At 48.6% G+C, this 12,097-nt stretch overlaps 1 protein-coding gene across 1 annotated transcript in view; it reads left to right on the forward strand.

The window, feature by feature from the left end:
• Window positions 1-11,985, forward strand: part of NID2 (nidogen 2) — a 106,357-nt gene extending 94,372 nt beyond the window's left edge. The window contains exons 15-19 of the mRNA XM_060261475.1: window positions 2,444-2,615; window positions 4,691-4,848; window positions 6,812-6,935; window positions 9,114-9,226; window positions 11,745-11,985. Of these exons, the coding sequence (XP_060117458.1) occupies window positions 2,444-2,615; window positions 4,691-4,848; window positions 6,812-6,935; window positions 9,114-9,226; window positions 11,745-11,755 (578 nt within the window). The 3' untranslated portion in view covers window positions 11,756-11,985. The remainder of the gene's footprint in view (window positions 1-2,443; window positions 2,616-4,690; window positions 4,849-6,811; window positions 6,936-9,113; window positions 9,227-11,744) is intronic.
• Window positions 11,986-12,097: the final 112 nt, after the last annotated feature.

The raw sequence follows: 12,097 nt of genomic DNA on the forward strand, positions 1-12,097 counted from the left end.
TGGACCCTCACTGGTCTGATCCAGCAGGGCTCTTCTGATGTTCTAATGAAGGCCTCGGCCTCTCTGCCCTGTTGTTGGCCCTCCAGAGGAACTGGCTGGTCACTGTGAGAGACAGGAGGCTGGACTAGATGGACCCTCACTGGTCTGATCCAGCAGGGCTCTTCTGAGGTTCTTATGAAGGCCTCAGCCTCTCTGCCCTGTTGTTGGCCCTCCAGAGGAACTGGCTGGTCACTGTGAGAGACAGGAGGCTGGACTAGATGGACCCTCACTGGTCTGATCCAGCAGGCCTCTTCTGATGTTCTCATGAACGCCTCAGCCCTGTTGTTGGCCCTCCAGAGGAACTGGCTGGCCACTATGTGAGACAGGAGGCTGGACTAGAAGGACCCTCACTGGTCTGATCCAGCAGGGCTCTTCTTGTTTTCTAATGAAGACCTCAGCCTCTCTGCCCTGTTGTTGGCCCTCCAGAGGAACTGGCTGGCCACTGTGTGAGACAGGAGGCTGGACTAGATGGACACTCACTGGTCTGATCCAGCAGGGCTCTTCTGATGTTCTCATGAACGCCTCAGCCCTGTTGTTGGCCTTCCAGAGGAACTGGCTGGCCACTGTGTGAGACAGGAGGCTGGACTAGATGGACACTCACTGGTCTGATCCAGCAGGCCTCTTCTGCTGTTCTCATGAACGCCTCAGCCCTGTTGTTGGCCTTCCAGAGGAACTGGCTGGCCACTGTGTGAGACAGGAGGCTGAACTAGATGGACTCTCACTGGTCTGATCCAGCAGGGCTCTTCTAATGTTCATATGAAGGACTCAGCCTTCATGCCCTGTTGTTGGCCTCCAGAGGAACTGGCTGGCCACTGGGTGAGACAGGATGCTGCACTAGATGGACCCTCCCTGGTCTGATCCAGCAGGGCTCTTCTGATGTTCTCATGAAGGCCTCAGCCTCTCTGCCCTGTTGTTGGCCCTCCAGAGGAACTGGTTGGCCACTGTGTGAGACAGGATGCTGGACTAGATGGACCCTCACTGGTCTGATCCAGCAGGGCTCTTCTAATGTTCATATGAAGGACTCAGCCTCTCTGCCCTGTTGCTGGCCCTCCAGAGGAACTGGCTGGCCACTGGGTGAGACAGGATGCTGCACTAGATGGACCCTCCCTGGTCTGACCCAGCAGGGCTCTTCTGATGTTCTTATGAGGTTAGTAGGATAGGTCTCTTAGTGGCTGCTAGCCATGGTGAGTAAAAGGGGACCTCCATGTTCAAAGGCAGCCCACTTCTAAATGTCAGTGCCACGAGGCAACTTTGGGGGAAGGCCTTGGCCTCTGTGGCCTGTTGTTGGAACCCAGAAAAACTGATCGGTCACTCTATGAGACGGGATGCTAGAGCAGATGGCCCACTGGTTTGATCCAGCAGGAGATTAGTTACATTTGTATAACAGATCAGAGAATCTGGTCCAGACCCCCCTTTTTTGGCTAGTTTTGAGAATTTTTGCGAGCCAGCTGCATATAAAGGGACACGCAGAAATCCACCACTCTCCATCTTTCTTGGCAGCGACTGTTCTTGCTTTGGAACAGTTTAAGAACATAAACCATGCCGGATCGGGCCAGCGGCCCCTGTGGTGCAACACTCTGTTTCACACAGGGGCCCAAGGCCAGAAACCATCAGAAGGCTGGCCTCATCAGTGGGGCCAGGACTCCAGAAGCCCTCTCACTGTTGCCCCCTCCGAGCACCAAGAATACAGAGCATCCCTGTGTCAAGCAGACGGATTCAGTGACGAGTCGAAGTTGCTACAAAGACTGCGTTTATTGATAGACCGTTACTTTGGCTCAAGCCTTGGCTTGAGACGAATGAAACCAATACATTGATACATAAGTTTTAAGGTACACTTCAAAGAAATTCCTACGGGGAGGGGAAGCAGGGGGGGCATTCACACATAGCCACAAAACTACATACATTCCCAGGGCGTTATCAGGCATTCGGCCTTGTATCACCCAGATGGCGCTTCCTCCCGCAAGAGGATTCATGGGAAGGTGCTGATTGCTTTGCTCTCCGTAATTACCAGTCATAAAACAAAGAGGGGCCAGGAAAGGATAATAAACTAGCTGCATTTGGTTCGTTATGATCTTACCCAGGCCTGCTTGTGGCAGGCCAGGAACCCATCAGTTATTGATCAGAATCAGTCGAGCTTGACGCCCTGCCCCAGACAGTGTTCACTCTGAATCTTGTGTCGGATATCCACTGATGGACCTCTGCTCCAGACGTTCATCCAATCCCCTCTTGAAGCTGCCTATGCTTGTAGCTGCCACCACTTCCCGCGTCAGTGAATTCCACCCGGGAATGACTCTCAGGGTGAAGAGGTTAGGTTCAAGGAAAGAGATCTGAGTTTGACTGCAGACCAACAGGGGTTGACCCTCTGAAATGACGCGCTTGCTTTGGTTCCTCCCCCCCGCCCCAGGGCTGATCAGTCCGGAAGGCCTCACCATCGACCACCTCCGACGAACCATGTTTTGGACAGACAGCGGCTTGGACAAAATCGAGAGCGCCAGGCTGGACGGCTCCGAGCGCCGCGTTCTCTTTGCCACCGACCTCGTCAACCCCCGCGCCATCGCCGTGGACCCTATCCGTGGGTAAGCAGATGGGGGGAACCAAACTTATGAACACGCTCCCGTCAGAAACTTTACAAATGCGGGCTTTGTGCAGAGATGGCAGAAACGGACTTACATTCTGTAAAATTTGCGAGAAGGAAATATGCAAGACAATTGGGGAGGGACGGTGGCTCAGTGGTAGAGCATCTGCTTGGGAAGCAGAAGGTCCCAGGTTCAATCCCCGGCATCTCCAAAAAAGAGTCCAGGCAAATAGGTGTGAAAAACCTCAGCTTGAGACCCTGGAGAGCCGCTGCCAGTCTGAGAAGACAATACTGACTTTGATGGACCGAGGGTCTGATTCAGTCTAAGGCAGTTTCATATGTTCATATGTTCAATAAGAAGATCTGGCCGCCACTGTATGATTGGTTGGGTGTAGTATAAGTTTGGTATTTGAGGCAACTAAGTGGCAACATATTTGCATATAGGAATATAAGATAAGGAGTGAGTACTGGAGATTATATTGAATAAGGTGCAATTGTCAGAAATGTGTATTTGTAAGCCAAAGAAAGAGTTATTGTCAAGTAGACGGATTCAACAAGGAGTCAACGTTGATACAAAGACTTCATTTATCGATTAACCATTACTGTGGCTCAAGCCGATAGCTTGAGTGGAATGAAACCAATACATTGATACAGGCGTTATAAGATACACTTCAAAGAAATTTCTACGGGGGGGGGGGTAGTGAGGGAACATTCACACATAACTATAAAGATGCATTCCCAGGCCAGCTATCACACCGCTTGGCCTTGCTTTCCCTGGAAGGCTTTCACTCCCTCACACCACTGTCTGGGAAGGAGCAAATTACTTGATTCACAACAATTGCCAGTCATAAAGGAGAGAAGGGTCATTACAGGGAAATAAACTAGCAGCGTTTGGTCCAGGATGATTTTAACCAGGCCTGCTCGGACAGGCTGAACCCATCAGTCTTTGAGCAGAATCAGTCAATCTTGACAGTTATAAAGAGATAGAATGTTATAAGAGACAAAATGGAAGATATGGATTGTAAATGATATATAGGTTGAGAATTAATAGTTAGCTGTATTTGTAATAAGAAAGAAAATGTAAGCAAGAGAGACGTGGGTTCTCCCCCTCCAACCCTGCTTTTCCCCATATCTCCCTCTATGACTCTTCCTTTTCCCCTTTTTTCCTGTATCTGAAATTCAGTAAAACTTTTAATTTGAGGGGTGGGGGGAGAAACTTTAAAAATGTGATCCCCAGAGACCTGGTGAAATGCAACACGTTTTCTCCTTTCAGTTCCAAAGAACAAAAGGTTGCCAGAGGGGTGGGTTTCTGCAGGACTTTCCAAAAGCAGGCTGCTACCCCCAAGAAGGCCCTTCTGTATGCCAGGCTTTGGTTCAGCTGAGGGAGCCACCCCAAGTGAGACTCCACCAGAAGTTCCGACATCTGCAGGAGCCTCATGGAAGCAGAAGGGTTTTCTGATTGGGTGCCCCCGTCTTGTTTGAGTCTCATTCTGTTTGCACAGCTGCCTTGTCAGTTTGGTGTAGTGGTTTGGTGTAGTGGTTAAGTGTGCAGACTCTTATCTGGGAGAACCGGGTTTGATTCCCTACTCCTCCACTTGCACCTGCTGGGATGGCCTTGGGGCAGCCATAGCTCTGGCAGAGGTTGTCCTTGAAAGGGCAGCTGCTGTGAGAGCCCTCTCCAGCCCCACCCACCTCACAGGGTGTCTGTTGTGGGGGAGGAAGGTAAAGGCGATTGTGAGCCGCTCTGAGACTCTTCGGAGTGGAGGGCGGGATATAAATCCAATGTCTTCATCTATCTCACAGGGTGTCTGTTGTGGGGGAGGGAGGGAAAGGAGATTGTGAGCCGGTCTGAGACTCTTCGGAGTGGAGGGCGGGATATAAATCCAATATCTTCATCTACCTCACAGAGTGTCTGTTGTGGGGGAGGGAGGGAAAGGAGATTGTGAGCCGCTCTGAGACTCTTCGGAGTGGAGGGCGGGATATAAATGCAATATCATCTTCTTCTTCTTGTCGTGGAGCCAACTTTTCTAATGCTCTTTTGGCTTTCCCTCCTTCTGCCGATGGGATGCCCCACAGCAATCTTTACTGGACAGACTGGAATCGCGAAGCTCCCAAGATCGAGACGTCCACAGTGACCGGAGAGCACAGGAGGATTCTGGTCAACAAAGACATCGGGCTGCCCAACGGCTTAACCTTCGATCCGTTTTCCAAACTGATTTGTTGGGCGGATGCAGGTAACTGGGAAACCGGCGGCAAAGGAATGTGCACAGATAAATCAAATGCTACTGTGTTTTTAACAAATCGACCACGGGATTAGATAGATTCATATAGAACATAAGAGAAGCCATGTTGGATCAGGCCAATGGCCCATCCAGTCCAACCCTCTGTGTCACACTTAAGAACATAAGAGAAGCCATGTTGGATCAGGCCAATGGTCCCTCCAGTCCAACACTCTGTGTCACATAAGAGAAGCCATGTTGGATCAGGCCAATGGCCCATCCAGTCCAACACTCTGTGTCACATAAGCGAAGCCATGTTGGATCAGGCCAATGGCCCATCCAGTCCAATACTCTGTGTCACACAGTGGCCCCAAAAAATTATATATAATATATATATATATATATATATATATATATATATATATATATATATATATATATGCACACTGTGGCTAATAGCCACTGATGGACCTCTGCTCCATATTTTTATCTAACCCCCTCTTGAAGCTGGCTATGCTTTTAGCCACCACCACCTCCTGTGGCAATGAATTCCACATAAAAGAAGGACTTCCTTTTATCCGTTTTAACCTGACTGCTCAGCAATTTTTTCGAATCCCCACGAGTTCTTGTATTGTGAGAAAGGGAGAAAAGTACTTCTTTCTCTACTTTCTCCATCCCATGCATTATTTTGTAAACCTCTATCATGTCACCCCGCAGTCGACGTTTCTCCAAGCTAAAGAGCCCCATAGGATAAATCTGTCAGGATAATCCCCATAGGATAAATCTATCAGTGGCTACTAGCTATGGTGAACATATGAACATATGAAGCTGCCTTATACTGAATCAGACTCCCCTCGGTCCATCAAAGTCAGTATTGTCCACTCAAGACTGGCAGTGGCTCTCCAGAGTCTCAAGCTGAGGTTTTTCATGCCTATTTGCCTGGACCCTTTTTAGTTGGAGATGTCGGGGATTGAACCTGGGACCTTCTGCTTACCAAGCAGATGCTCTACCACTGAGCCACCGTCCCTCGTGACTGAGGGGAACCTCCACATTCAGAGGCCTGAAGCCTTTGAATCCCAAAGCCAGGAGGCAACATCAGGGGAAGGCCTCAGCCTCTCTGCCCTGTTGTTGGCCCTCCAGAGGAACTGGTTGGCCCCTTTGTGAGATGGGATGCTGGACTAGATGGACCTCTGGCATGGCTTCAGCCTCTCTACCCAGCTGTTGGTTGTCCAGAGAAACTGGTTGGCCACTGTGTGGGACAGGAGGCTTGTCTAGATGGACCCTCACTGGTCTGATCCAGGTGGACTCTTCTGATGTTCTAATGAAGGCCTTGGCCTCTCTGCCCTGTTGTTGGCTGTCAAGAGAAACTGGTTGGCCACTGTGTGAGACAGTAGGTTGGACTAGATGGACCCTCACTGGTCTGATCCAGCAGGGCTCTTCTGATACTCTAATGAAGAGTCTCTGTTCCTTGTTGTTGGTCCTGCAGAGGAACTAGCTGGCCACTGTGTGAGACAGGAGGCTGGACTAGATGGACCCTCACTGGTCTGATCCAGCAGTGCTCTTCTGATGTTCTTATGAAGGCCTCGGCCTCTCTGCCCTGTTGTTGGCCCTCCAGAGGAACTGGCTGGCCACTGTGTGAGACGGGATGCTGGACTAGATGGACTCTCACCGGTCTGATCCAGCAGGGCTCTTCTGATGTTCTTAAATGCAGTTTCTAGTCGTAGAATCTTGTTAGAACAGTAAGGCTAAGCCTTTCTGTACCATTTTAGTGTCCATAGCGCTCCACATACCTCGTCTTGTAATTTTTAAAAATAATCTTGCGAGGTAGGCCTGTTTGCTGGTCACGGGGGAGGGGTTGAAGCGAAGTGTTGCTTTACCAATGGGCCGTTTGTGAGTTTGTAGCCTTCTTGACTGTTCCACTCTGGGAAGGGGCATAGGGGGATGGTCTGCCCCCTGACACAGTCTGTTCTTTCCAAAGGAACCAAGAAGCTGGAGTGCACCCTGCCGGATGGAACTGGAAGACGCACGATTCAGAATAACCTCAACTACCCCTTCAGCCTCGTTGGCTACGCCGATCACTTCTACCACACAGACTGGAGAAGGTGGGTTCCCTTCGAGTTTTGCCTCTTTGAGATGTCCGCCCAGCTGAAGGCAGTTTCAGGGTACGAGTGGACTTTAGGACCGTGGGGTTACTTGGAGGACACCACGATCGCTTTGGATGCGTGGCAGTCAGGGGAATTATCTCAATGATAGTGAAATGATGTCATTTTCAGAAAAGAAAAGCAAGTAAAGGGTACCAAACAGACACTACATGGGGGAGGGATGGTGGCTCAGTGGTAGAGCATCTGCTTGGTAAGCAGAAGGTCCCAGGTTCAATCCCCGGCATCTCCAACTAAAAAGGGTCCAGGCAAGAAGGCGTGAAAAACCTCCGCTTGAGACCCTGGAGAGACACAGGGAGGGACGGTGGCTTAGTGGTGGAGAATCTGCTTGGTAAGCAGAAGGTCCCAGGTTCAATCCCCAGCATCTCCAACTAAAAAGGGTCCAGGCAGGTAGGCGTGAAAAACCTCCGCTTGAGACCCTGGAGAGACACAGGGAGGGGCTGTGGCTCAGTGGTAGAGCATCTGCTTGGTAAGCAGAAGGTCCCAGGTTCAATCCCCGGCATCCCCAACTAAAAAGGTCCAGGCAAATATGCATGATAAACCTCAGCTTGAGACCCTGGAGAGCTGCTGCCAGTCTGAGTAGACAATACTGACTTTGATGGACCAAGGGGGGTCTGATTCAGTATAAGGCAGCTTCATATGCTCATATGTACATGTCTTTCATATTGGTCATAAGATACGTCGTACGAGTTATAAGCGATTTTGCATAATATGAACCTTTCCCACAGCCTTTGATACCAGGCTTCTGATGCGGGTGTGTGTTTTATCTACCCAGTGTTGAGGCTATGACTACCCGTGCCATCGCTATTAAAATATGAATTAATTCTGACTTACCGGAGCTTAACCTTTGGTCTTGCCAATTATGAAGTAAAAAAAAATACCAGGTTGCAGCGCTAAGGTTGTATGAGCAATTTTGCTTATGTGTCTCTTTGCCTGTCACCAAAATGCATAAAAATATCTGCATCACCGCCAGCAATGGATAAAATTTGCTTCTTCACCACAAGACGTTTCGCAGAGAGTCAACGAAGACGTCATTCCACAGAACCAATATTATAGACAGTTTAATTTCTTTTTGATAGTGCTGTTGCTGATGTATATCGTGCGACCAGTTGTTAAACATCAGTTAGTTTTATGGAACACGCATCGAAGGTCAGACTTTGAAGTATTAGATTAGATATACAGGGGTGGCCGGCGGTAGATCTCCAGATGCTTTTTGCCTACAACTCCCATCAGCCCCAGCCATTGGCCATGCTGGCTGGGGCTGATGGGAGTTGTAGGCAAAAAACATCTGGAGCGCTACCGTTGGCCACCCCTGAGATATAGCAATGTATCTATTTATGTTTCCATTGGTTTTCTTGGAATAAAAAGAGGAAAAGAAAACCAAAGAAAACCAAAATTATCTCGTTGATAGTTAAGTGGCAAAATGCCCTTGGGAAAGAGGCTTAATATCAGGGGTTGCCAACATCGTGCCCACCTTTCCTGGCATGTACCAAGTGCTTTGAGAAAGTGGAACGAGGGAGGTGGGTGTTTACAGGGCCAGGCATCTGACTGGGTCTGCAGATTAAACAGCGTCCTGCTAAACTGTGGCCGGACCTGCCTGTCCCGCATTGGTCTTGTCAGCCACCAGCGAGCCTGCAGCAGACGTGGACTACTGCACCCTTCTTAAATCTTCGTTCGCGAAGTCAAGCCGAGAGAGAGAGCTAAACTGAGCTTCAATTTGAAACGCTGAAGAGTAAAGAGGAACGTGAACCCCCATTTATGTGCTGCAGTTTGTGGCTGCATTTGTGCGCTACAGTTTGGTGTGGTGGTGAAGTGCGTGGACTCTTATCTAGGAGAACTGGGCTTGATTCCCCGCGCCTCCACTCGCAGCTGCTGGAACGGCCTTGGGTCAGCCCTCTCTAGCCCCACCCACCTCACAGGGGGTCTGCAGTGGGGGAGGAAGGGAAAGGAGATTGTAGGCCCTCTGTCCTTAAAAGGGCAGCTTCTGGGAGAGCTGTCAGCCCCACCTGCCTCACAGGGTGTTGTGGGGGAGGAAGGGAAAGGATATTGTGAGCTGCTGTGAGACTCTGAAATTCAGAGTGGAGGGCGGGATATAAATCTAATTTCTTCTTTTCCTCACAGGGATGGCGTAATAGCTGTGAATAAAGACAACGGTGCTTTCACGGGCGAATACCTTCCTGAACAACGGACGCACCTCTACGGGATAACGGCAGTCCACCCGTACTGCCCTGGAGGTAAGAAAGGAGAGGGGGGGCTCACCTTCTGACAGTCTCCAGCCCAAGAGTTGCCTGCCTTCTTGGTCCTGGCCCCGACCTGGTGGAATCAGTTCCCTGTGGAGATCCGGGCCCTACCTGGCTTGTTGTAGGGCAGGGGTGGCCAACGGTAGCTCTCCAGATTTTTTTTTTACCTACAGCTCCCATCAGCCTCAGCCATTGGCCACGCTGGCTGGGGCTGATGGGAGTTGTAGGCAGAAAACATCTGGAGAGCTACCGTTGGCCACCCCCGTCGCAGGGTGTGTAAAACGGAGCTGTTCTGCCAGGTTTTTGGATAACGCCGTGGGCATCTACCCATTGGATCGGTTGGCCTCCCCGACTGTACTGCTGTACCATTCTGTCGCGCTGTTCTGCGACAACGTTCCGCCATACCGGGGCTTTTCGAGCAGGAACGCAGTTCCGGCTGGCTCGGCGCCAGGGGCGTGGCCTAATATGCCAATGAGTTTATGCGGGGCTTTCCCCACAAAAAAGCCCGACGGGGACCAATGGTGACATCAGGAGGTGTGGCCAAATATGCAAATGAGTTCCTGCTGGGCTTTCCCCCCCCTACCCCCAAAGCCGTGCCATACTATTGTGTCGTCTTGCTGGACTATCCTGCTGTACCTTACTGTTTGTTGTAATCAGTTTTTATTGTAACGCCACTGTAATTTTATTGTGGTTTTGCTATTTATGATGTGCTCCGCTCTGAGCCCCCAAATGGGGAAATGGGTGGAATATAAAGAAATAATTAAGAAGAATAAAAAGAAGGGAGGTGGGGGGTACATTTTGTGAACGTTTCCACCACTGCCCCCTTTGCCAATTCATCTCAGGGATGCTGCAAAATCCCTTGTGCTTTCCTGGGTGCTGACAAAGCAACTACTTGAACAAACTTAGAGAGGCCCCTGGGGTGATAGGACTGGACGGCAGTGTTTCCTCTGAATTAGCTCACAGTTTTTTAGCCACTGGCTCACACATTTTTGTCTTCTTAGCTCAGGGAAAAATGGCCCCAGAGCAAATTAACTCATGCAGTAGCTCACAGCTTTAATGCCAGCAGCTCACAAAGTGAAGCAAGGACTCGATCGCATCTCAGGAGAGCCCTGCTGGTTTAGACCGGTGGCCCATCTGATCCAGCATCCTGCCTCACACAGTCGCCAACCAGTTCCTCTGGACCTGGAGTGGCCAAACTGTGGCTCAGGAGCCTGTTTTGGTGGGGAGGGCAGCATAGAAATCAAATCGATGAATCAAATAAACAAACAAACACATGTGCCTCTTTCACACATCTTGCGTGGCTCTTGAAGCCCCCATTGCCCCATCAGCCAGCTTGGAGAATGCATTTAAAGTTAAAGTTGCTTTCGCTCCACCTCCCTACCTCTCTATCTATCTATCTGTCTGTGTCCGTCCTATCAATCTAATCTGTTTTATCTATCAATCTAATCCATCCATCTATATATTAATCTAATCTATTCCATCAGTCTAATCTATTTTATCTATCAATCTAATCCATCCATCTATATATTAACCTAATTTATTCCTTCAGTCTAATCTATTTTATCAATCTAATCCATCCATCCATCAATCTATTTTATCTATCAATCTAATCCATCCATCTATATATTAATCTAATCTATTTTATCTATCTATCAATCTAATCCATCCATCTATATATTAATCTAATCTATTCCATCAGTCTAATCTATTTTATCTATCAATCTAATCCATCCATCCATCAATCTAATCTATTTTATCTATCAATCTATTCTGTCAATCTAATCCATCCATCCATTTTATCTAAACTATTCATCCATCCATCAATCTAATCCATCCTTCTAATCTATTTTATCTATCAATCTAATCCATCCATCCTTCTCATCTATTTTATCTATCAATCAAATCCATCCATCCTTCTCATCTATTTTATCTATCAATCTAATCCATCCATCCATCAATCTAATCTATTTTATCTATCAATCTAATCCATCCATCTCATCTATTTTATCTATCAATCTAATCTGTCAATCCATCAATCTAATCCATCCATCCTTTTTATCTAATCTATTCATCCATCCATCAATCTAATCCATCCATCCATCTGTCTAATCTAATCTATTTTATCTTATCTATTTAAACCACCCATCTTCCTTCCCTCCCTCCAACATCTGATGTTCATGTCTTGTGGCTCTTGAACATCCGACATTTATTCTACGTGGCTCTTATGTTAAGCAAGCTTGGCCACCCCCTGCTCTGGACTAAGGCCCCGTACTAGGAGCCCTGTAAGCTCTTTGAGGATTGGCTACATCAGGGGTGTGTGGCACGATATGCAGAGAAGCTCCTGCAAAAGAAAAACAAAAAACCCTGCTCGTGGCCATCGCGACATCCTCCGGCAGCCGTTCCACATTTTAATCGCTCTCTGTGTGTGGCCCTGTTGCCTTTTGTCAGTCCTGAACCTCCTGCCCATGAGCTTCGTGGGATGATGATGACATCGGTTTCTCTCTCGTTGCAGGAAGGAAATAAGCTATTGGGGCACGGAGGGAAGACGTTCCCCTTGCGGCCGGTGGAAGAAGAGTCGCGCTTCCTGCTGCCTTTGTACATAATGTAAAAGACCCCTCCCCTCTCCACAGCAGGACAGCTGGCGACGCGTCACGGAAGGGAATCCAGCGGTTTTAACTTAGAGCAAAAAATTATCCCATTATTTTTTAAGTTATACCTCAAGATCTTTACTACTGTATTTTCTTTTTTTTTTTTCTCCTTGCAAAACAAAAAACCTTTTTTATATATTGCAGAGAAGTCATGGTGCTAGGGGCGACGGAGCCGATTCGTTTCTCTTTTTGCTAACGTGAGCTACTATGTACAAAA

The sequence above is a fragment of the Heteronotia binoei genome, chromosome 21 (genome assembly GCF_032191835.1).
Source record: "Heteronotia binoei isolate CCM8104 ecotype False Entrance Well chromosome 21, APGP_CSIRO_Hbin_v1, whole genome shotgun sequence".
NCBI lineage: Eukaryota > Metazoa > Chordata > Lepidosauria > Squamata > Gekkonidae > Heteronotia > Heteronotia binoei.